The sequence below is a fragment of the Schistocerca piceifrons genome, chromosome 4 (genome assembly GCF_021461385.2).
Source record: "Schistocerca piceifrons isolate TAMUIC-IGC-003096 chromosome 4, iqSchPice1.1, whole genome shotgun sequence".
NCBI classification, from domain to species: Eukaryota; Metazoa; Arthropoda; class Insecta; order Orthoptera; family Acrididae; genus Schistocerca; species Schistocerca piceifrons.
In genome coordinates, this window is record NC_060141.1 from 359,732,744 (window position 1) to 359,759,117 (window position 26,374).

The 26,374-nt window shown below is 37.8% G+C and overlaps 1 protein-coding gene across 1 annotated transcript in view; it reads right to left on the bottom strand.

The window, feature by feature from the left end:
- LOC124795515 (WD repeat-containing protein 37-like) overlaps positions 1–26,374 on the bottom strand; it is a 109,159-nt gene that overhangs the window by 35,476 nt on the left and 47,309 nt on the right. Inside the window, 2 exon segments of the mRNA XM_047259578.1 lie at positions 3,912–4,103; positions 7,230–7,352. Of these exon segments, the coding sequence (XP_047115534.1) occupies positions 3,912–4,103; positions 7,230–7,352 (315 nt within the window).

Consider the following 26,374-nt stretch of genomic DNA (forward strand, 5'->3'; position numbering starts at 1 on the left):
CATAAAATGCACAATGATAGGAGCACTCAAAACAAAAGGAGTGGAATGCTGAAGAGAGGAGAGCACTTTTTGCATGACAATGCACATTTTCACACTGACTTAGCCACCAAGGTGCTCTTGCATTCATTTGGTTGGGGTGTTTTGAACCATACCCTATAATCCCAATTCATTATCTTCAGATTACCATCTTTTCACCTTTCTGAAGGCATGTATGAGTAGAAATAGATTTACAACCAATGAGCAGATGTAGAAAGAGGTTCTGAAATGGGGGAAGAAGCTGGCAGCAGAGTTCTTCGAGGACAACATAAAGATGCTTGTGCCACGGTTCACCACACACATTTAACGGGATGGCAATTTAATGGGATGGTGATTACGTGGAGGGGGGGGAAGGTTCAGAAGTGTATTGACAATATCCTGTAATTTTTTTTTCAAATACAGTTTTTCTAAAATACTATAAAACTCTAGTACACTTACTTTCTGAATACGCCTCATAGTACAGGTTTGTCATTTCATTCATCCAGCACAAAACATATTAAAAACAGACTGGCTGATTCCAAAGTGATGAATGGCTGATCTATAAATGAACCGCAATTTGTTGTACCCCAGGAAATGTGTGCCTTCCATGTGCAGCAGTTGGGCTAGGACGTGAAGGGATGATTGAGCTACTCATTTGAGCAAACTGTACAAATTTTGAACACTTTCTGTATATGTTATATGTTGCAAATGTAGAAGTTACAAATTTATTGTTCTCATTGTAACCAAGTAAAAGCTGGTCTTATTTTGTGTTTCTATCCTTATAGCCCTTCTTTTTTGTTTACAGAATTTATTTAGTAAAGAAAATGTTTTTGTTGTTTAGTACTTTGTAATAAACCAGCGGATACTATGAGACCAGCAATTAAAATAATAAATCTTACTTAAACCTAAATACATAACAGTATAAAGCAATCGAAAAAAATACTGCCTGCCACATGCAAGACTCAAACCCTGAGGCACTTGCGCTAAAGTTGCATATAAAGGCCCAAATCCCCATCAACATGAAGCCTTTACTGAGGTTGGAATAATCAGGTGTGACAGACTGCACGTTTTGCTGATCACATGTTCAGCACCTGTCACTACTTTTGGGGTGTTTCCCAATACCTGCAACAGAGTTTATCATATTAAATCACTAGTCTCAGTGTCATCTACATCACTTTTGAGATTTTTAAATGTTAATAAGAATCACCCTGTATATAGACTCAAATGCCCCTACCGAGGAAGCACTCAGAGCACCAGGAACACCCTCATATGACAAAAGAAGACTCACCTCCACCAAATAAAGTGGTCCAAAAACTCTCACACACACACACACACACACACACACACACACACACACACACACACACAGTTTACCTGTCAGTTCTAAAACTTGCAATCAAAAAATGAGAAATTAAACACAAAATGATATCTTAATCATGGTGAAGTAGCCAGTATCGGGCATACATAGCTGGACAACTAACTCCACTAACAGCTGGTTATCATCCCTCATCACCAGCCACTCATTCCATAGTTGTATGACTCTGACTCAAACAGATGACCAAATGAAAGGAAATGACAGTGTGTTCCCTACTGGCCTTCTTTCCCACTGTACCTGCTTCTCATTTCCCACTATAATGATATGTACTACATCTGTTGCAGGAGAAGAAGGAACTCCTGTACAATTTTAATCTTCTCTGTTACGTAAACTGATAGCAGCACTTGTGAAATGCTTGAGTAATGATGGTAAATCAGAACGTTCTCTCTATAATGCCTCTGTTCTGATGACCTCCAAGTCACATGCAAGATTTCTATTAGCTAGGTATGTTTTATGGACATGTTACCCTTAAAATAATTTTCATTATAGAAAGGTACTTAGAGTAACGTATACAGAACATACTCAATGATGTTTACACTGTCCTCAGTCTTTCACAATGGCATAACAGAATAAAATCTTGATTTTCATGCCTGGTCATTTCAAATAAAATCCTAAAGCTTTCAACAGCTTTTTCCACCATTGTTATCGGATTTAAAAGTAATGATTTGTCAAAGCTCAAGTATTTTTTTTTCCAAAGTAAGACTATTTAGAGACTGGGAAATTTTTTCATCTACACAGATGTTTCCTACAACAGACTGAAGCACTTGAGCCATTATATACGAGGGTCACTCAATAATTAAAGAGACAAATTGGTCTGGAAAAAAAAGCATTTATTTTTATGAAACAATACTTTTTCAACTTTCCCTCATAATTCCCTTGAACACTTATGCACTTGTTCCAACAGGCTGCAAGCTTTTTTATTCCAGCTGCAAAGAACTCTTTATGTTTGAACCAATTTCCCACAAACTTTTTCATGTCCTCGTTGTCCTGGAACCTCTTCCCACATAATACCTTCTTCAGTGCACTAAACAAATGGAAATCACTAAGTGCTAAATCAGGACTGTAAGGGGAATGAGGCAGTACTTCCCAGGCCATTTTATCGATGGTTTCATGGGTTAGTTGAGCAATATGAGAACGTACATTGTCTTGCTGGAGAATCACACCTCTCCTCTGAGATCCATGACGTCTCTCTTTCATGGTTGGCTTCACCTTATTTAAAAGCAAATCTGAGTGGTATTGGCTTTTCATTGTATGCTGCTCTTCGACATAATCACAAAACTGGACATTCAGCATCCCAAAACACCATCAACATGACTTTTCCTAATGATGCTTGGGTTTTGAATTTTTTCTTGACAAGTGAGTTGATGTGCTTACACTCTATGCTTTGTCTTTTTGATTCTGACTCATAAAAGTGAACCCAAGTTTCATTACAAGTTAAAATTTTGTTGAGAAGGTGCTCATCTTCTCTTTCATAACATTCCTTTAGCTCTGTGCACACTCTCAATCTTGTTTCCTTGTGTAGTCGCGTCAGCTCTTTGGTACCTATCTTGCACGTTTTGCGGTACCTCAGCTTGTTATGAACTGTACCAGTACTAACTTGAACCTTATTAATTATCATTTCCACAGTCACATGTTGGTTGGCACGAATAATGTCATCAATTTGACTTTTAAGTGAGGAAGTTGAAACTGCAACTGGTCGGCCATAACGCTGTTTGTCAGTCACTAAGTTGCGACCATTTTTGAACTGCTCTACCCACTTGTAAAAATTTGCACAATTCATACAACCTTCACCATAAACTTTAGACATCCTACAGTACATATTCACTGGTTTATCGCCTTCAACAAGTAAAAAACAAATAACAGAATGTTGTTCAACTAATGCGGACGTTTCAAGCACACTCGCCATCTTGAAATGTATTTTTGACATTATAAACAAAACAATGTTGATATATCAGGATATAAGGGCTCACCCCAGTGATGCCACCTTAAAGCCATAAGTCTCTTTAATTATTGAACAACTCTCATACATTGTCTGATCTTTGCTCAAGATCCATTTGGCTGTCTGAAGTCTATCATCCTTCCCGTTTTATTATTATTATTATTATTATTATTATTGTTCCAAAAACTGGTATCTTATTTACCTGTTGGTGTCTGTAGGTAGTACTATAAGACATTTCACTACAAAATGTTCTAAATTAATAGCTGCAAATAGCATCTATGATAATATATAATCAGTAGAGCACTTCAAACAGTTACTGTGTAATGCAACTGATGTTGCTCTCAGAGCATCTACTGCAATGTGGACATTTTCATGACTTATTCACAACAGCTGGTTTTGCAGGAATACAACTGTATTTTATACTGTTTGTAGAGTGGTAATGTATAAAATGTTACGAGCTTCTGCCTGATATTTCATTCTCATAATATGTACATTCGTTTTCAGTACACACACACACACACACACACACACACACACACACACACACAACTTATGAAGGTATAAATGACGCTAGTACATTACCTGCAGAAGCTGTGCCAATGAGTGGCTGACCAGGGCGTGCTGTTGCCACATCCCAGATACCATCCTTATGGCCCGAGAATTCACGGACTAAGGAACAACTGACAGTTGGACCTTTGAAACTAGATACAATCTTGCTTGTCTGTGCTTTCAGTTTGTGAGCTGTTTTCAGTTTCTGTGATGAACCAGTCACCGCTGAGAACACACAAAGAACATCACAATTGACCCTTCCTGCTAGTAATAGCTAGTATAAAGTGGCAGTTGTTTTTCTGTGTTCTACTGGAAAATTACAATTATAAAAACTGCTGATGAGATTCAATTTCACCTACAAAATGACTCCAGCTTTTATTCTTGAAGCTTCTTTTAGTTGCACAGCAGTTCGTAACTATTATCTCCACTGCTGTTATTAACAGGAATTGGACAGTAATCAAACTAATATGAAATATTTGGAGGACTGATTGTATGGTTAAATTGAACACAAGGTACAAATAATAAGATTACAGAAGCAAAAACTATAGACTGAAACAATAAAGGTTAGAAATTTCCAAAAAAAAAAGTAGGTAACATGTCTGTCTGTCTGTCTCTCTCTCTCTCTCTCTCTCTCTCTCTCTCTCTCTCACACACACACACACACACACACACACACACACACACACACACACACACGTTTTAATTCTGATCACTTTCTTTCATATACTTTCTACAGAATTAAATATCACTACAGTTCCTTTGATGATCATCATTTCAAAGAAACTGCTCTTTTTTGATAACTAAACACACATTTCATAACATAAAATTTGCACTATTATTATTGCCAATTACGTTCTTTGAGATAAATGCCTCCAGGTAACACTTTTGTTCTCTTTCTCTGCTCAACTCTGCCACTGCAAATTAATTTTGGAGTTTTTAATAGTTTCCTTTCTAGTATCTCAAATCTAGAGGATTTGAAGTTAGTCAAAAAAGTTACGCCATTGTGCTATCAAGCCCAATATCGGCAGTGTCAAGTGTCCAAAGATTTGATTTGGACAAGCTGTTCTTACATTTACTGATGTAACATAGCAGCAACACTGATAATAGGTGTGGAGACTGAAATAAGCTTGAAATTCACTGAAGGCTTTTATGAGAGCATAGTTCAAGGTTGTATGTCAACGTATTTTTTTCGGCTAATTTTGGCTTTGGGATTTTGATTTCATTTGGGAGGGAATGGCTCAGCCAAACACTAAAGGTTATTTCTGAAAGTCAACAGCAAATTAGCAGTTACTTATGCACTGAAATAAACCTGTAGTATAAGCTGAAACTATACTCTGCATAAACACTGATCCTCAATTTTTGCAGTCAGTTCACTAAATAGTAGTGTATTTCAAAGTAGTGTTTTATAAGATGATTCTGAATTTTGCTTGGAGTTCACTTTTAACAAATGAAACAATGTAAACTTCAGACAATGCAAAATCCAGGACTGATTAATCATAGTATTATGAGAGGGAAGAGTGCTGCTCACCATGTACTGGAGATGTTGAGTTGCAGACAGGGGTGGGGGGTGGGGGAAAGCTACTAAACATGTAAGCTTTTATCAGAACACCTTCTTAAAACACACACACACACACACACACACACACACACACACAGCTGAAGGGGGGGGGGGGGTGCCTATTTCAGAAGAAGGCTTACATGTTCAGTAGTCTTTTTGTTGTGCCTGCAATTCAACATCTTGGCTATATGGTGACTAGCAATCTTTCCTTTTCATAAAATGTGAACTTCAGTACTCCAGTAATATTTGCTTCACTGTAATCAAAATTACATGTGTTACAGCTCAGTGTAAGTCATAGAAGTTATATGAAACAGCCATTGACAAATATTGAATGGCAGCCTTGAATTATTGTTTTTGTTGATCACATTATATTGTGAAGTATGATAAAACTGGACATCATTGCAATGCTGAATTACCATGCAACCAAACTAAACTGTACTAAGCACAAGTGGCAATATAATTTTCCTAGTTGTATAGCTCAAAGATAAGACACAAGGAAAGTGGATATGACATACATGGTTAGTATAACTAATTACTAATCCAGCAGTCCTTAGTTCAATCCTAGTTAGTGACACTGCAGTATGTGTAGATGGAAAAGTATGAATGGCGGCACAGATAACTGAGCAATTTTGTGGACATATAAGTACATCATTAACAGGTACTACAGGAAATACTTATGAGACACATACATGAAAACATTGGGAAAAGGACAAACTGATTGGTGGCGTGACATGGGTTACAGGATTTTCTTTACATATTATGACAGGGGTGTACAGATCATGAGACTTACACTGCATATAAGCAGAGGTATTTTTCTTGCAATCTCTCTGTACTCAGAGCGCAGAAAAAAGTTATACTTTATACTGTGAAAAGAAGTTCCTGAGTAAATATTTGCTACACCTGCTGTAGCATATGCTATACAAATCGTAATTAAAGAAAAATATGTGTCTGAAATATAAAAAACCAGTGGAACTGCTGAGAGGAAGCATCCAGTTAATAGCTGGACACGGGTTTTCTTACATGTTCCTAGATCCCTGACAGTAAGATTCCAAAATTAACTGTAGATTAAATTAAATTAAACTCTGAGCTATGATATTAATTTTACATCACATTCACAAATACAGCTTCCCTTTCATGTAGACCATATTAAGCTTATTCCCCCCCTCAAAGCAGAAAGAAGTTCCATTTATCACTTCACCATTGCCCTATAACTGCAGCAGTTCTGAAAACTGTAATGTATAATCAACGAGAAACAACATAATTAATTTAATACCAATTTTTCTTTTGTGCAGATCAGTGATTTGATCAGCTACGTATGGACAGTGAAACCTCGATGCAGTATATCCAATCCAAGCATTTTCCCATGGAGACTTGAGAGCTTCATCAAGTTTCACGTAACACATTTTTACCTCATTTTATCTTCTCCTCTTCTGCCATGCTGATTGTTAGAAAAACTTCTTCCAGCTATTACTCTCAGCATTCGTTCTCAAATTACATGACCCCTGGCAAAGTATGCAAGCATGGTTGTTGCTTTCTTAACAAAGGCAACATGGCATGAGTTATTGCTAGTGTGTGTCCTATCCACAAGTTACAAGCAGAAGTTAAGTTTTTATACTTTAACTTCAGTTTTGTAAATGAATGCATCTGTAGTCCTCATGCTTACAAGTTTTTATTCTTCACTAGTCTTTGAAATTGTAGATCGAGGTTTCACTACTCACACAAGACCAGGAATAATATTTAAAAAAAATACAAAGTATTTTTAAAAGGGATTAAAAATCGAAAAAACATCTTACATTTCTGTTTCGAAAGACTTTTTGAATATGCATTGTCAAAATCAGGAAAATCACAGCTCTGCTTGTCACCAATACAGGATTCCCTCTCTAGTCGTTCATTTAGGCTGTCAATCTTTTCTTGCACTGCAAAAAATAGTGTAAATTCAGTTAATGTACAGAAATTATTTATTGAACAAGGAAGATTCCTTATCTGATGACTTCTACTCTCACATCCCACTATCTATGTAGAATGATTTAACACAGGACCATTATCATAGTAATCATGGTGCTGTCAGAGAAATACATTTTTGACAAAAAAACAAACATGATTCAGGAATTTTTTTCAGTGTGACTGGAAAACAGAAGGAAACCATTACAATAAGAACACACTTTTCTGATTAAATATATTTTCTATCAGACAGTCCAAGGAGAAGCCATATCTGCATCACTGCTAATTTCTAGTCATGCAAGAGTTAATTTAATATATGGGCAGTTTGTTAGTTACATGTTTCACACACCTTAACTGAGACCTCTCATTATGATATGGAATGTTTAGCTTTTACACATTTAGAAATTCTTCAATGTAACAGAAGGAGTTGTCAAGCAGATACAATATTAGTTTTTGTTTCGAGTTAGTTATAGAATGAGTTAAATTCTTAACATCACTGGATAAGTGGTAACAGATTTTTATGGCTGAATACTGCACCCCTTTCTATGCCATACTACGAGTTATGGATATTGTAAATAATTCCTCCTTCTATTGTTATATTAATGAATGTTACTGATGTTTTCAAAATGTGATTGATTGTTGAGAACTTTGTAACTGCATAATTCTGCACAACCAATATCTTTTTCATCAATTGTGAGTTACCCTGTGAAGCCATGAATGAAAATAGGAGAAGTAAGCTAACTTTTTGACATTTCGCAGCTCCAAAATTTGATATTATTGATAAAGCAGAAGTTGCAGAGCTTAGGAGTTTAAGAAGATCTGTAACATGTAACTTCCAGTTTCAGTTATCATCCATAAAAGCACTTCACAATTTTCAAAATTTTTGTTTCATTTCAAGGTTTATCATCGAGCATTATTTCTAATGATGTCTTCATCAGGCCTTGAGCAGTACTGACTTGAATGTGTTGCCTTTTATCTAAGTTCAGTGATTATTTGCAGAGCACCAGTTATTATTTTTCAAGAAAATATTTTTTATATTTTCAAGTATCATGGTTTCTTCAATATCCTTCATTATAACACTTGCACTACCAGCAAAGAGAACTAGTCGTGCTTCTTGGATGTAACACAAAAGCTCATTCACACATAACATAAAAAGAGCACACCAAATAATATTTCCTGTGGTATCTACAGAGATTTCTCCCCATTCTGTACACTGCCCTCGAGTCATATCTCTGATACCATAATACTGGCACTCCTCTAGGAGAATACTGTGACTTGTACAATCAAAGTCTATTGACAAGTAAAAAAAAAAAATGTTCTTGACAGAGGCTGCTTTGAAATCCAAATTGAGACTGACTAAATACGTAATTTTGGGAGAGGTACGTTAAATACATAATCTTTTCCAGTACTTCAAGTAGGAGGTAAGTAGGGTGACAGTTTAGAAATGACAACCATATATTACGGATTATAATATGCACTTCTTTTCTTTGAAAAATTGCCACTAAATTGTGGTGAGCCTTATATTCAAAATAAATATAAAAATGTCCACTGTTTGATTTAAAATTCCCGCCAATCTTAAAAATGGCCATATATTCAATGCTGCAGGAAACCACTTATCTGGCAACATTGGATCCAACTGGCAGCAGCAGTGCACAAACACGATGCACATGAGTTGTGAGGATTCACTAGCGTGCTAACACTGTCTCCCTTCCGCCCCGCCAACACAAACCCAGAACAGTGTCTACCCTATGATGTGTCACTGCAGTCTGTGGTGCCAGTGAATTGAAAGTGGTTCATGTTATCGGTAACAGTACAATATTTTTGTTAGTAGCTGACTAAATGTGCAAATACAGGATTGAATGCAAAATGGCCAAAACCAGAAGACAACGTAATGAAATGGAGTCAAGGACACCATCAAAATGGCATTGGAATTAATACAAAAATGATTCAAATACACTCCTGGAAATGGAAAAAAGAACACATTGACACCGGTGTGTCAGACCCACCATACTTGCTCCGGACACTGCGAGAGGGCTGTACAAGCAATGATCACACGCACGGCACAGCGGACACACCAGGAACCGCGGTGTTGGCCGTCGAATGGCGCTAGCTGCGCAGCATTTGTGCACCGCCGCCGTCAGTGTCAGCCAGTTTGCTGTGGCATACGGAGCTCCATCGCAGTCTTTAACACTGGTAGCATGCCGCGACAGCATGGACGTGAACCGTATGTGCAGTTGACGGACTTTGAGCGAGGGCGTATGGTGGGCATGCGGGAGGCCGGGTGGACGTACCACCGAATTGCTCAACACGTGGGGCGTGAGGTCTCCACAGTACATCGATGTTGTCGCCAGTGGTCGGCGGAAGGTGCACGTGCCCGTCGACCTGGGACCGGACCGCAGCGACGCACGGATGCACGCCAAGACCGTAGGATCCTACGCAGTGCCGTAGGGGACCGCACCGCCACTTCCCAGCAAATTAGGGACACTGTTGCTCCTGGGGTATCGGCGAGGACCATTCGCAACCGTCTCCATGAAGCTGGGCTACGGTCCCGCACACCGTTAGGCCGTCTTCCGCTCACGCCCCAACATCGTGCAGCCTGCCTCCAGTGGTGTCGCGACAGGCGTGAATGGAGGGACGAATGGAGACGTGTCGTCTTCAGGGATGAGAGTCGCTTCTGCCTTGGTGCCAATGATGGTCGTATGCGTGTTTGGCACCGTGCAGGTGAGCGCCACAATCAGGACTGCATACAACCGAGGCACACAGGGCCAACATCCGGCATCATGGTGTGGGGAGCGATCTCCTACACTGGCCGTACACCACTGGTGATCGTCGAGGGGACACTGAATAGTGCACGGTACATCCAAACCGTCATCGAACCCATCGTTCTACCATTCCTAGACCGGCAAGGGAACTTGCTGTTCCAACAGGACAATGCACGTCCGCATGTATCCCGTGCCACCCAACGTGCTCTAGAAGGTGTAAGTCAACTACCCTGGCCAGCAAGATCTCCGGATCTGTCCCCCATTGAGCATGTTTGGGACTGGATGAAGCGTCGTCTCACGCGGTCTGCACGTCCAGCACGAACGCTGGTCCAACTGAGGCGCCAGGTAGAAATGGCATGGCAAGCCGTTCCACAGGACTACATCCAGCATCTCTACGATCGTCTCCATGGGAGAATAGCAGCCTGCATTGCTGCGAAAGGTGGATATACACTGTACTAGTGCCGACATTGTGCATGCTCTGTTGCCTGTGTCTATGTGCCTGTGGTTCTGTCAGTGTGATCATGTGATGTATCTGACCCCAGGAATGTGTCAATAAAGTTTCCCCTTCCTGGGACAATGAATTCACGGTGTTCTTATTTCAATTTCCAGGAGTGTACATACTCATAAGCTATCTCTACAGTGGAACTGAAGAGACTTTAAGGGTAGAGTTTGTTGGTGCTACAGTTTTATGAAGTATCACAGACTTAGCAAGCAAACCAAAACCAAAATATCTCAGAAAATACCACAAGAGTATGAATAGAAAATGTTATCTTTCCATCGCTTTATTATTCAACATCGAAAGAAGGCCGGTGTAGAACTAAGCCAAATAGCAAATAGGGACGAAACTCCTCTGACATCTTATGTGCCAAGTAACAATACTATTGCCATGAAATGTGCTGAAACTGCAACTATAACAAGTGGAAATGAAAAAAAGGCACTACACTGTTGTCCTTTCATGTTGTGCTGATGGAACTTAATCCAATGATCATTTCCAAGCACAAAACAATGCCAAAACCTTATGCAGTACTGGCAGGTGGTGGTGGTGGTGTTCACACACTGATATGAAATTATGGATTAACAGGGTGTGGGAGAGAAGTACAGGTGCATTATTGAAGACGAGTTCTCTTCTTGTGCTAGATCAGTTTAGTAGTCTGCCTGAAAAATTCTGTGGAAGATAAATTGAGACAGGGAAAAACAGAGCATGCTGTTATTACGGGAGGACTTACTTCACAACTGCAACTTCTTTATGTCTTGATAAATAAATCATTAAAAGTTTATACGAGAGAGGAATGGAACAAATGGATGATGCATGAAACACAACATGAATTCACACAGAAGGAAGCCTTAAAACGACCTACAATCACACCAGTGTGTCAGTGGATAAAACATTAGTCATGGCGTAGAGCAAGAGAAGACATTATTGTTAAACCTTTCAAGAAGTGCGGCATAAGTAACGCTCTTGACAGCAGAGAAGACCGTCGTATATATGAAGAGAGCAACGATGATGACGAAAGCGAAGAAGAAGAAGAAGAAGAAGAAGAAGAAGAAGAAGAAGAAAGTTCAGGTGACAATTTTCAGGTATTTTACAGGTCAGTTCGGTTTTATAAACTAAGAACTTTTTTTTTTTTAATTTGACTTTGTTGTCTAATAATCAAAATGCTAAAAATGTGATTTTTTAAAAAAACTGCTTTAAAATTAAAGTGTGTTTTATAGTCCATAGCATCCTACAGATTGTAAAATACAGAAATATGTGTCATGTTAGCTTTACTATAATATTTCAATTTGTATGGAAATAACCCCTGTGAAAGGGATGCATTTTATATGAAAATGAATATACTGCAGACATGTCAAGAATAGGATTTAGTCTTTTAATTGAGATGTTATCAACTCAGAGAAATGTTGGCTTCAATGAAGTAATTGTGAATATTCCGTCCATAAGGAACAGCATTATGTGTGCCGCGACTGTTGATCAATGCAAATAAAACAGTCTCTATGCCAGTCATTTGTTACGATGGAACACACCATCATCTTTAGATGTAGAATTGTTTATTTACATGGCTAGTGTAGGTGAAGAGTACAGACTTCTTTCCACAGTCACAGACCAAGGGCAGTGTAGGTTATTGGGCTCCTCTTGAATGCTGATATGTGCACACTTCAATTAGTACATTAATTTCTCATATATAAAAAAATTACAACAGATCGTACGTATGTAGTGTAGGCTGAACTTATTGAGGGATGAATGGGAGTGATTACATTAATTGCTATGCATTGACATTATAAATTATGAGAATGTCAATACTTTTGAAAAAGTTGATTGAGCCTGTTTCACAATTGTCACTGAGTAGGTGTTCCCAAAGTGGGTTTTTTTCCCCCTCTCTCTATGTACATAGATTTCTAGTCCTTCATATACAGACATTCTGTGTCCTTTCAGTGTATGTAGTATTTCAAGGTTGCTTTCCACATAGTCAAATGGATGTCCTGTACCTTTTATGAGGGAGGCTATTGCAGATGTGTGTGGTGTATTGCATCAGATTGTGTTTATATGTTCTTTGAATCTTGTGTGGAAGTTACGGCCTGTTTGACATATGTACTGAGCCGGGCATTTATTATGTCCCAGAGGATCAAAATTTATTTTGCATGGTTTTTAAGTTATGAGGAAGTCTTTGGCATATCTTATTGTTAGTTTGGAATGCAATTCTTATTTTGTGTCGCTTGACGATATTGGAGATTTTTTGAGATGTTACTGAAGAAGGGGATGTACGTTGTTAGTGTACTTTCTTGGTTCTTGATGGTTATTTTGTTCATTTTATTTTTTTAACTAAACTGTCTATTAGTGTTGGTTTATACCTGTTAGCTATAGCTACTTGTTTGCTGATTTTTATTTCATTCTGGAGGCTGTGATCACCCAGTGGGATTTTTAGAGCGCTATGGATCAGTGGGATTTTTAGAGCGCTATGGATCACTGGGCGATAAGCTGCTAGTTTGAGTTCATTGGGGTGGCAGGAAGAAGCATGTATATTTATGTCTGTGGTGGTTGGTTTTATGTAAATTTGGAAGACATATGTGTTATTGTGTTTGCAGACAGTTAAATCAGTGTGTTCATTGTGTCCTTTATTTCCAGTTAGCGTGCGACTGTAACATTCTTGTGCAACTTCTTGAATGTTTGGAGGATGCCTTGGACATTATCTTCATTTTCCCCATCAATGATCAGAAATGTATCGTCTACATACCTTCTGTAGAACTGAACTTTTTGAATGCATGTTGGCTTTTTTTTGTGAAAAGTTTGTGCTCTAGGTGGTTGAGGAATATTTCATCTGGCACCCACAGCTAGCCCATTTGTTTGTTTGCAGATTTTTCCACTGAAAGAGAAGTAATTATATTTCAATACCCATTCCCAAAGATTGATGAATTCTGAGATTTCTGCTGGGGAAAGCTGCTTCTATTTTATTAGGTTTTGTTTAGTAACAGCTAAAGCACCGTGAATGCGGATGTTAGTATACACATTTGCAAAAACTGCTGAATCTCCTTTGTCTGCCTTTGTGACAATTGCTTGATGGTTTTTCAGTTTAGTATTTAATGAGTGGAGTGCTCTATTTTCTTTAATCGTGGTAGCATTTCTAACAGTTTCTCTTGTGGTTTCTTTCTCGAGCAGGTTTTTAACTTTTTCTGCTACACCAGTTTTAGTGTTGCTATCTAATTTCGTGGCATCTGTTGCATCCTTAGGAATTACTATTAACTCTGATATATCTAACTTAAAGTGATTGTTGTACGTTGTATTTCAGACCATCGTCAAATAGGTCAAGTTCTTTTAACACTGAATTCGATATCGGTGGTGTTTGAACTCTGCTGTGGAATTTATGTTGCTTTCCTGAATCTTGAATCAACTGCATATTTTTGAGTTTGGATAACTTTCTGTTGCTTCTGTTTATGGTAGTGACCTTCTTGTTAACACTGACACTGATTTTGTGCCACACACAGTTTGAGGTAAAATCTTTTGTCTTATTTGTCAGTACTAGATATTGTATAATTGTCTATTTAGTAAGTCTTTCTTTCCCTGGAGTACTCCAATTTCGGTATCTAGCCATATTTTCTCGAACATCTTTCGAACTATGTTACCAGATCATGAATTCTTTGGGCTTTTCACTTTGATGTACTTTGAGATGATTTCATGTCTACTGCATTCCTAGTTAAAATCAATACTAGCAATGGTTTTCATAATTTTGACCTTTTATAATTCCTAACCTTTCATTGCCTCACTTGGCACACAAATGAATATTTCGTCCATAAGGGACAGCATTATGAGGGCTGCAAATGTTGATCAATACAAATAAAACACTTTCTGCATCAGCCACTTGCTTATTTTGCCACTAAGCATTTCGATTAAGAAAATAAAAACAAAAATGAACAAAATAACCACCAAGAACCAAGAAATTACACTAACACCATACATCCCCTTACTCAGTAAAACCTCCCAAAAAATTGCCAATATCTTCAAGTGACACAAAATGAGAATTGCATTCCAAACAAACATACCAAAGACTTGCTCACAACTTAAAAACAGGAAAGATAAATTTTCAGACTCTTGTATAAATAAAATCATATGTAGTAAATGCCCAGCTCAGTGCATACATCAAACAGGCCGTGACTTCCACATCAGATTCAAAAAACACATCAATGCCTTCTGATAAAACCCACCACACAAATCTGCAATATCCTCCAATATAAAAGATACAGGACATACATTTGACAATGTAGAAAGCAACCTTGAAATACTACATACACTGAACGAAGGATACACAATATCTCTATACAAAGAACTAGAGATCTAAACTAGAAATCTAAACTAGAAATCTAAACTAGAAATCTAAACTAGAAATCTAAACTAGAAATCTAAACTAGAAATCTAAACTAGAAATCTAAACTAGAAATCTAAACTAGAAATCTAAACTAGAAATCTAAACTAGAAATCTAAACTAGAAATCTAAACTAGAAATCTAAACTAGAAATCCAAACTAGAAATCTAAACTAGAAATCCAAACTAGAAATCCAAACTAGAAATCCAAACTAGAAATCCAAACTAGAAATCTATATACACAGAAAAAATACCCTGGGAAACACCTACTCAATGATAGTAGTGAAGAGGCTCCTAATTTTTTTCAAAAGCTTTGACAAAGTACTTCAAGCATTCAGGGGATTCCGAATGCACAAACCATTAGCAGAATATTTCAAATGTTACGGGATACATGTTCTCTATCTAGCGTTCATAACCAGAACGAGCACTCCATACGTGAAAACGAATATGACAAAGCAAGCTGGGATATTTTTAATACCCTCTCTTGTTTTGCCATCTGCCTACTTAAATTCGTTTTTTCCTTTTTGAACTAATTACTACCACCATACGTGAGTATAATCTGTATTTTCATAATAGAGGAAAAGGTTGGCCCTCAGTTTTAAAGAATATAACACGAGATCTAATTTTGTGCTTAGTTTTATGTATGTAACTGATTTTCTAATTTATTTTTACATTCCTAGTTAGTATCTTTCACTATAGTGTGAAATAGGTGATTGTTTCGTAACCTAAATTCTACTGCTGACGTATAGACAAATATAAATTCTGTACCAATTATGAACATTTGGAGGAACAACTAATAGCAATCTTTAAGTATTTATTTGGCTCCATTCCAAAAACATGTTAGGAAAGCCAGCCCTTAATTCCAAAGTAATTAACAGTTTTGACAAAAGTATTGTTTGCATAACAATATTTGTTAATTTCATGATTTAAGCAAATAATTTGGCCTAACTGTTGTAGTAGAAGAAACTCTTAAAAAGAATTTTTCGATGTATGCTGTTAATTTAATAATTTAAGTGTCAATTGTTATTTCTGTAAATTAAACATCGAACAACGTGAAGTTTCAGTACCTATTATTGTGATGATATATAAGGGCCTGATTTTTGGTCATGAGACAGTCAGTCCACCGCCGAGTTTCACACAAGGAACCTGTACTGGTTGGAACTATGAAAATGCATCAAATTAACAGTGTAATAAGTGTTACACAATTAGGCCATGTGTAACTGTGGCAGTGTCTGCACCATACATACCTTTCTCTTCTTCAAGAACTGTGAACTTTGTGGTTATGTTTTTACTGCTCATTGATGTTCAACAGGAAACTATTGTAGCAGTATGTGGATGTTCGCCTACTAATTATTAATGAGGCTTATCGAAGGGTGAACAATAGAGCACTGGCCATATAACTGTAATAATGGGGTGTTGTGAACAGTGAAATTAAAGTACAGTGAAATGCAGCTGTGCATCCATCAGCTATATTATTTAAAGTAGTCTGTTGTACTTCCACAACCCATTTTTCAGTCGGTGTGGCAACGCAGTACGTCGACACAGAGGGCAACAAACGAAGAAGCTACATGTGGTGCCCCAGGTGAGGAGTAATGTATTTGGGCACAATATAGTAGAACTCATGAAATTAGACAGTGAAGTGTGAACTTTAGTGGTTTACAGTACAGTTTCAAATGAAAGGAGTGATACAGCCAATCAGCACTGGGGTTTCATAACGAAGAAGGTGCAGCAGCCAATCAGCAAGCAGGTTATATGGAAGCAGCCAGTGCGTACAGGAGCAGCCAATCAGAACGCAGGTGGACACAGCTGACCGGAGGTAAACAAGACTTCTTGCCAAGAGAATTACAACTTGCGCGGACGATGGAACAAGATGACAACCACAACAGCAGCAGCAGCCGAGGAGTGATTAAAAAAACAAGGTAATTCATTGCAAAAGCTGTTTTGTATTAAGTGATACATAATGAGTGGCCTTAATGAACAAGAAAGTGTGACTGAGGACAATGCTGTAGAGGTTAAGTTGGTAAATGAACAGATGGACGTGTGACTGGTGATGTAGACGATGACAATTATAAATCAAACATGAATGTAACTTTGAATGATGGGGACAAAAGTCCTATTGTAGATGAAATGATAAAAGTACCATCTACAGTGAATGGTGAGGTGAGCGGAATGGATGAAAACAGTACTGAAGTACAAGAGATCATTAAGGTTACAGAGGAGGAACCTAGTAACGAAAGTCAGCAAGGGCAAAAGTTTATGACAGACGAAAATTTGGGAGCAATGTTAAGACAAATTACGAGTTGTCTGAGTAGTACGAGTACGAAAGACGACATGAATAGGACGGAAAGTAGTATGAAAGAAGACATTAGTAGCATGAAAAAATACATTAGTAGGGTGGAACAAAACTGATGGTATTAGAACTGACATGGTTAGCTTAAATGATGAACTGAAAAAAGAAATTAAAAAGGAGATTAAGGTAGTTAGCACTAATCTTTCAGAAATAGTGATAATACTAATGAGAAATTAACATTGAGTAATAAATGTGTAGAAGAAAGAGAGAAACTTTGTGATGACAATAATAGGAAGGTGGAGGTTTTCAAGAAACAATGTGCAGAAAATAGAGTTAAACTTCAGAACCAAATCGATCACATTAGAAATGATTTAGAAACAGGTAGAAACCAAGTCTGTGATAGTTGTGGAAGAAAAACTGGAAAAATTAAATGGAAATGTGTATTCAAAATTGACAAACTGAGATAAACATGGAAGAGCCACAAAATCTAAAGCATAGAGAAAGTGACAGTCGGTCTGATAAACATAATGATAAGCAGGATAATAGTTTTTCCAAGGAAAGGGATAAGGAGGATTTGTTGTATGAAGATCACATGGTAAGGAAGTGTGTCAACCAGTAATAACAGCAAGTGTACAGGGTAGACACGTAAAGTGCTTTGAATGACATTTCACACACATTTTTTGAATCTATTCAGAACACAGAGGGTATAGTGGTGATGTATGCGTCTGGAACAAAAATTAGTGGTGCTACTGGAAGCTGTCAAAGAGTGTGAAAAAAGAGATACTATTAAATGTAGAATTGGCACGACAGCTCTAGAAATACAGTTTTTTGGTGATTCAAAATCTCAGCATTGATGTAATATTTGGGACTAATTCCTTGTGCAATTAGCAAGTACAGTGTTCAACATTCTGTGTTGGATTCATTATGTGGTGATAATGCTTACACCAGCTGTCTGTCTCATTTTCCATGTTTCTTGAGGCAGTCAAACTCTTCTCCTATCCTATATGTAGATCATAAGTAAATCAAAGCTATTCTATCTTCGACTTTCATGTAATTTTGCGCAGTAGGATACTTAATTATAGAAATACTGTAGAAAAAGTTTCTCCAGTCTATCTGTGTATATATTATATTATGTTGTATATCTAAAAACAAAGATGATGTAACTTACCAAACGAAAGCGTTGGTATGTTGATAGACACACAAACAAACACAAACACACACACAAAATTCAAGCTTTCACAACCCACGGTTGCTTCATCAGAAAAGAGAGAAGGAGAGGGAAAGACGAAAGGATGTGGGTTTTAAGGGTGAGTGTAAGGAGTCATTCCAATCCCAGGAGCGGAAAGACTTACCTTAGGGGGGAAAAAAAGGACAGGTATACACTCGCACACGCGCACACGCGCACACGCACGCACGCGCCCACACACACACACACACACACACACACACACACACACACACACACAAGCAGACATATGTAAAGGCAAAGAGTTTGGGCATCCGCATGAATGGACACAGGCAGACAGTGTTTGCTGGTAATGAGGATCACCCTGTGGCTAAACATGCCTTGGTGCATGGCCAGCACATCTTGGCACAGTGTTACACCGCCCGGGTTATCTGGATACTTCCCACTAACACCAACCTATCAGAACTCCGGAGATGGGAACGTGCCCTTCAATTTATCCTCTCTTCCTGTTACGCACCAGGCCTCAACCTCCACTAATTTCAAGTTGCCACCGCTCATACCTCACTTGTCATTCAACAACTTGTTTGCCTCTGTACTTCTGCCTCGACTGACATCTCTGCCCAAACTCTTTGCCTTTACAAATGTCTGTGTGTCTGTGCCTGCGGGTGCACAGTTAAATAATTTGTCAAACAAAAAGGTAAGTTAAACAGAAAATGAAAGGTGTCAACATATGTGAAGGATAATTAACATCTAAAGTAATCAGCTCATGTGTGAAGTTAGTATAATTTAGTGCAGCAGCAGGGCAATATGCAGTAAAAATCATCTTAAATATGAGATCTTAATATGAATTGCGGTATAATAGAAGTCTGTGTGTTCAATGCAATCAGTATATGAGATAACTATCTATCTATGTAATGGTACAGCCTTTTCTAACATTAAGGATTTACAAATTTTAAATATAGTTGCCTGGAGTAATGTGTGTGGAATATATTAGCAATACTTGTATGTATACCGCCCTTCAGGCTAGAGTACGGTGAAATAATAATTTTTCTGAGTGATAATTTTGTCTGATCAGTAATGAGAGTTAAGTTTGTTTAGCATAAGGGTCTGTTACTGTGGAGTGTTTTACAGCAGAGTCAGTTTTGCATTACATAAGCAGGGTGGGTGTTTATTGGATAATGAAACAATAATGAAATAAGAAAATAATGAATAATGTTAGGGTCTTAATGGTTATGGAGCCTGTCTCTGCAGTAGGAATATTTCTTGAGAGTGCACTCCACTGGTTAACAAGGTAAGAAACGTAAGTGAAATAATGGAGCTGACAGACATGATTAATGCAAAAGATAACTGTACACACACAAATGTGGTCTAACTGTATTGATGATCTAATAGTGAACTAGGCAACATTGGGTATTGTTTATATCGTGTAATTCGTGACACTGCAGCTGGAGTGAGAGACTAACAGAAAGAGCAATATTTACAAGTCATATAATGCTGCATCATTGGATCTGTATGTTATCTGAAAACTTCTATTTGTGTTCTGAGGAATTATGAGCTTAAAGTGGTACTACTGGAATGGAGAAAAGTAATTTTGCTGATTAACTGATAACTGTGGTGTCCTGATGAGAATATTTCTGACAGGTCAACTATTTGGTAACATTTTGTGAGGATGTAGTTTTCTGGTTGAATTGGAGTGGTGCTCAGAGCTGAGTAGAGAAATACAGCTATGATTTGGTACACCTTCCATCTCCTTAATTTTGATTTGAATAGTAATTAAGTTATGTAATGGTGACTATTCTTTTTTTTCATAATGTAATGATTAGTAAATCTATGCTACTGCACATCTTGAGTTTTTGATATTTTGCACGTGGGAAAGACACAAAAGTCTTTCAAAGTTTAACCAGTTTCAGACAGTTATGACTTACAGTAATGTTTTCTACTGTAATGTGTACTTGATTTTAAAAATTTTTGTAGTCACCACCTTTCATACTATAGTCAATTTTAGCGCTGATTATTGTAATGTTATGAGAACTATGTACATATTTATTCATGATGTAATGACTATCATTTGCCATTAGTGTTAAACATATTTTTTTAGACTTAAATTAGAAGTAAAAGTAAGTGTACTAAAGTAGGGCATTTTGTCTCATTTTTTCCATGTACTGTGGTGGAGGAGAACCACCTCCAAGGAAACTGATAGCAGTGTATTTCCTTACTAACTGCCACTTGGACCTGTTGAAGGTATGGACATCTTGGTTGGAAAATGTGTAAAAGCTCATTGAAAAAGTGAAAGTGTTTGTGAAAAATTAATAAACATTGAGCAAGTGAAATTTTTTGTCTAAACATAAACTGCAATGCGCAGTGTAATTTAACTTCTTTGCTACCCATGAGGATTAATTTTTTGTTGTGCAAGACAGGACTTTTATGAAAAGATATGTATCTTTAAATGTAATCTTCTCTTACCCAGAAAGGACGTCACTTACGATGAAGATGTCTAAATTTTTTGTTAAAAGTATAACTTGTGGATATTTTGTATAATTTTGCAATATACTGTATTTAAATATTTTGTATGGGGATTTTCATATGTCCAGTTAGTATTAAGTATAAATTTGAAAAACTATATGTCCTGTAGTTTTTGATAGGATTTCTTATGTAATTTTTTTGTGTGTATATTTTAAACCCAATTTCTGGCGTCACTTTTGGTCATTGAATCGCCCCGTTAGCTATTTGCAATATCTATCTGGTCAATCCAATGAGGGGGTGATGTGATGAAGTTTGGATATTTTTATTTATAATTTGCCATCTGCCTACTTAAATTAGTATTTCCTTTTTGAACTAATTACTATTAACATAAGTGAGTATAATCTGTATTTTCATACTAGAGAAAGGTTGGCACTCAGTTTTAAAGAATATAACACCAGATCTAATTTTGTGCTTACTTTTATGTATGCACTTGACTTTCTAATTTATTTCGACTATTCCTAGCTAGTATCTTTCATTATAGGGTGAAATCGGTGACTGTTTCTTACCTTAAATTCTACTGCTGATGCATAAATATAAAGTCTGTACTAATTATGAACATTTGGAGGAACAACTAATAGCAATCTTTAAGTATTTATTTGGCTCCATTCAAAAACGTGTTAGGAAAACCAGCCCTTAATTAAATCCTAAGTAATTAACAGTTTTATCAAAAGTATTGTTTGTGTAATCATATTTGTTAATATCATGATTTAAACAAATAATCTGGCCTAAATCTTGTAGTAGGAGAAACTGTTAAAAAGACAGAATTTTTTGATGTATGCAGTTAATTTAATGAGTTACACCTTAATTGTTATTTCAGTAAATTAAACATCAAACAATGGGAAGTTTCAGTACCTATTATTGTGATGATATATAAGGGCCTGATTTTTGGTCACGAGACAGTCAGTCCACAGTCGAGTTTCAGATGAGGCACCTGTGTTGGTTGGAACTACAACAATGCATCAAATTAACAGTGTAATACGTGTTACACAATTAGGCCGTGTGTTAAAACAGTGACAATGTCTGCACCATATATACCTTTCTCTTCTTCAAGAACTGAACTTTGTGGTTATGTTTTTACTGCTCGTTGACGTTCAACAGAAAACTATTGTAGCAGTATTTGGATGCTCACCTAACTATTAACGAGGCTTATCGAAAGTTTAAAAATAGTGCACTGGCCATATAACTGTGTAATATTGGGGGATTGTGAACAGTGAAATTACATTATGGTGAAACGCAACTGTGCACCAGTCGGCTAAATTATTTAAAGTAGTCTGTGTTGTACTTCCAGAACCAATTTTTCAGCCAGTGTAGCAATGCAGTAAGTCGACACCAACGACAACAAACGAAGAAATTAAAAGTAGGCGAACCACTACACGATGATGAGGATGTTATGGATGCTGTTCAACACAGCCCGGGTACCAGTACATGATGTATCTCTCAACAATTAGGCATTTCCCAATCTAAGGTATGGTGTACACTGAAGTACAATAATCTGCATCCTTACTATAAACAAAAAGTGCATCATTTACATCTGTGAGAACCTATCCTTCACTTGGAGTTGTGCAACTGGTTAAATAGTAGTCAGTGGTTACACAAATATATTTTATTTGCTGATGAGGCACAGTTTACTTGAGACGGTATAAACAATATACATAACGATCACATATGGTCTGAAGTGAACTCACATGCAATAGTGCAAGGCAATTTCCAGTGGCGATTTAGCATAAACTGGTAGTGTGGTATAATCAAGACCCACTTTACTGAACCATTCATTTTCCCAGAATGTCTAAGTAGTGAGACGTACTTACAATTCCTTCAAGAAGAAATGCCCCGCTTGATTGAAGATGTTCCACATGCTACGCGATTGCAAATGTATTTTCAACATGACGGTGTGCCTCAACATTTCACCAACACCGTTACTGCACATTTATATGAACATTTTCCCCAGAAATGGATTGGTCGTGGTGCTACAGGTCTGTAGCCACCCAGATCAACCAATTTAACACCAATGGATTTTTGAGTATAGTTTATGAGGACAAAGTCAATACATGTGAGGCATTACTTGCCTTCATTATGAATGCGCTAGACAAAATTAAGAACAACCCTGTGAAACTGAAACAAGCAACAGAATCTGTTAATACATGTTCAGCTAAATGCACTGTACTCGGTGGAGACGTTCTTGAACATTTATTATGAATGTATTGTGAAACTGTATGTACACTGTACAACTCCCGTAACACTGAGCTTTCTTTTTTCCAGTTTAACTTTTACTATGGTATTAATAAAAGCAGATTATCTGACATTCATTCATGCAGTTTCCGTTAACGTTATAACCATGTTTTTTCCAAAATTAAATTCTCTACAACTTCTGTTGAAAACTTTGTGTAATTGTCTCGAATTTAAAAAACAAATTTGGGCCAAGTAGTTAATAAATTAAAAATTTTACGAAATTACGTCTTTGCTTCTCTGGATGTTCTGGAAAACTACTGCAGATACACATAAGGGAAATGTTTTATTGGTTTCACCACCAGATCAACAACAACAAAATAATTGGAAATCGTGCTTTACTTTAGCCTCGTACAGTTTTGCAATGGCTTCACGATAACGAAGTTGCTAAATTCCGGGCAAAACCTTTTATTAGCCGTATCTCCGTAACTAAACATTTGGGACCTATGTTTATATAATCTTTTCTCTTTAGTTTAACTTGTAGAATAACATATTAAAATATTTGCATATCTTCGTGGATCATCCTGTATACAGAACCTAATATACTAGCAGATTTTTTCGCATGTCAGTATTCTGGTGCAGCCATTCATATACTTAAAAAAAGGAAACCATATTTCTGTAGAAACCATTTAATCTTTTAACTATATCTAATGTACAGAAACATACGAGGGCAGTTCAATAAGTAATGCAACACATTTTTTTTCTCGGCCAATTTTGGTTGATAAAACCGGAAATTTGTTGTGGAATATTTTCAAACATTCCCGCTTCGTCTCGTATAGTTTCATTGACTTCCGACATTTGGCAGCGCTGTACGGAGCTGTTAAAATGGCGTCTAACTGATGTGCGTTGCAAACAACGGGCAGTGATCGAGTTTCTTTTGGCGGAAAACCAGGGCATCTCAAATATTCATAGGCGCTTGCAGAATGTCTACCGTGATCTGGCAGTGGACAAAAGCACGGTGAGTCGTTGGGCAAAGCGTGTGTCATCATCGCCGCAAGGTCAAGCGAGACTGACTGATCTCCCGCGTGCGGGCCGGCCATGCACAGCTGTGACTCCTGCAATGGCGTAGCGTGCGAACACACTCGTTCGAGATGATCGACGGATCACCATCAAACAACTCCGTGCTCAACTTGACATCTCTGTTGGTAGTGCTGTCACAATTGTTCACCAGTTGAGATATTCAAAGGTTTGTTCCCGCTGGGTCCCTCGTTGTCTAACCGAACACCATAAAGAGCAAAGGAGAACCATCTGTGCGGAACTGCTTGCTCGTCATGTGGCTGAGGGTGGCAATTTCTTGTCAAAGATTGTTACAGGCGATGAAACATGGGTTCATCACTTCGAACCTGAAACAAAACGGCAATCAATGGAGTGGAGCCACACACACTCCCCTACCAAGAAAAAGTTTAAAGCCATACCCTCAGCCGGTAAAGTCATGGTTACAGTCTTCTGGGACGCTGAAGGGGTTATTCTGTTCGATATCCTTCCCCATGGTCAAACGATCAACTCTGAAGTGTATTGTGCTACTCTTCAGAAATTGAAGAAACGACTTCAGCGTGTTCGTAGGCACAAAAATCTGAACGAACTTCTCCTTCTTCATGACAACGCAAGACCTCACACAAGTCTTCGCACCCGAGGGGAGCTCACAAAACTTCAGTGGACTGTTCTTTCTCATGCACCCTACAGCCCCGATCTCGCACCGTCGGATTTCCACATGTTTGGCCCAATGAAGGACGCAATCCGTGGGAGGCACTACGCGGATGATGATGAAGTTATTGATGCAGTACGACGTTGGCTCCGACATCGACCAGTGGAATGGTACCGTGCAGGCATACAGGCCCTCATTTCAAGGTGGCGTAAGGCCGTAGCATTGAATGGAGATTACGTTGAAAAATAGTGTTGTGTAGCTAAAAGATTGGGGAATAACCTGGTGTATTTCAATGCTGAATAAAACAACCCCTGTTTCAGAAAAAAAATGTGTTGCATTACTTATTGAACTGCCCTCGTACCTATAACAAGTATAACTTCTTTCAAATGACAGTGAAAATTCAGGGTGTTTGAAAAAGAACTCCCTAGTTTTAAGTATAAATTTAATTGCGAAATCAATGAAAAATTACATCAATGAGTACATATCATGAAAGAGAGTTCATTCAAGTTTTGTTTAATGTTAGTAGACTTCAACGTGGGATCCATCTGTTGCCCTGCACATGTCGTGACTATATTCCACTTCTCGCCTCATATTCAAACATTTCAGGTGCAACTGTCCCGACTGCCGCGACGATTCTTTTGCGTAAATGATTGATGTGGCTGGTCTTTTCACTGTACACACAATTTTTTATGCGCCCATAAAAGGAAAAGTCCAGTGGCGTTATGTCTGGGCTTTGTGGTGGGCAAGGCAGTGTGCCAGCCCCGCCTATTCACCTTCAGAAGAAGTTTTGCTGTAGATGTTTCACCACCACACTGACATTTAAAATTGTGGTGCACTGTTATAACTGACTCAGTTTTCACAAGCCAAATAACACACTATGCTTTCTGTTGGGGAGTACACATTGTTGCCGAGTTGCTCTGCACTGCAGGCATGCTTGGACTTTGAGGGAACAGAGGAAAAAACAGCACTGGTGCCATCTCAAGATCAAGCAACGTGACAACTGCAGGGGAGCCAAACTTTGAGAGTTGATGAATCAAACACCACAAACTATAATAGTGTGAGTCACTTTGAAAAGATTCCAGGACACATTAAAATTAGGGAGTTCTTTTTCAAACACCCTGTATAATGCGCAGTGGAGAGGATGTACATCAGGCAACAGTATGCAGACATTTTACAACTTTACTGTCCCTGTGAGTATATTTCACTGTCAGAAATTCATGTTTTTTAACCTCTAAAGTGCCTTTTCTAAATCAACAATTTTTATCATCAGCAAAATATGCACAATAACTTACACTGGCCTCGGTCTGTGACTGAAAAGATGTCTGTACTCTTCACCAACACCAGCCATGTAAATAAACAAATCTCCACCTGGAGATAATGGTGCGAATCATCGAAATGCATAGTGGCAAAATAAAAAAGTGAAACTTCCTGGTAGATTAAAACTGTGTGCCGGACCGAGACTCGATCTCGGGACCTTTGCCATTCACGGGCAAGCGCTCTACCATCTGAGCTA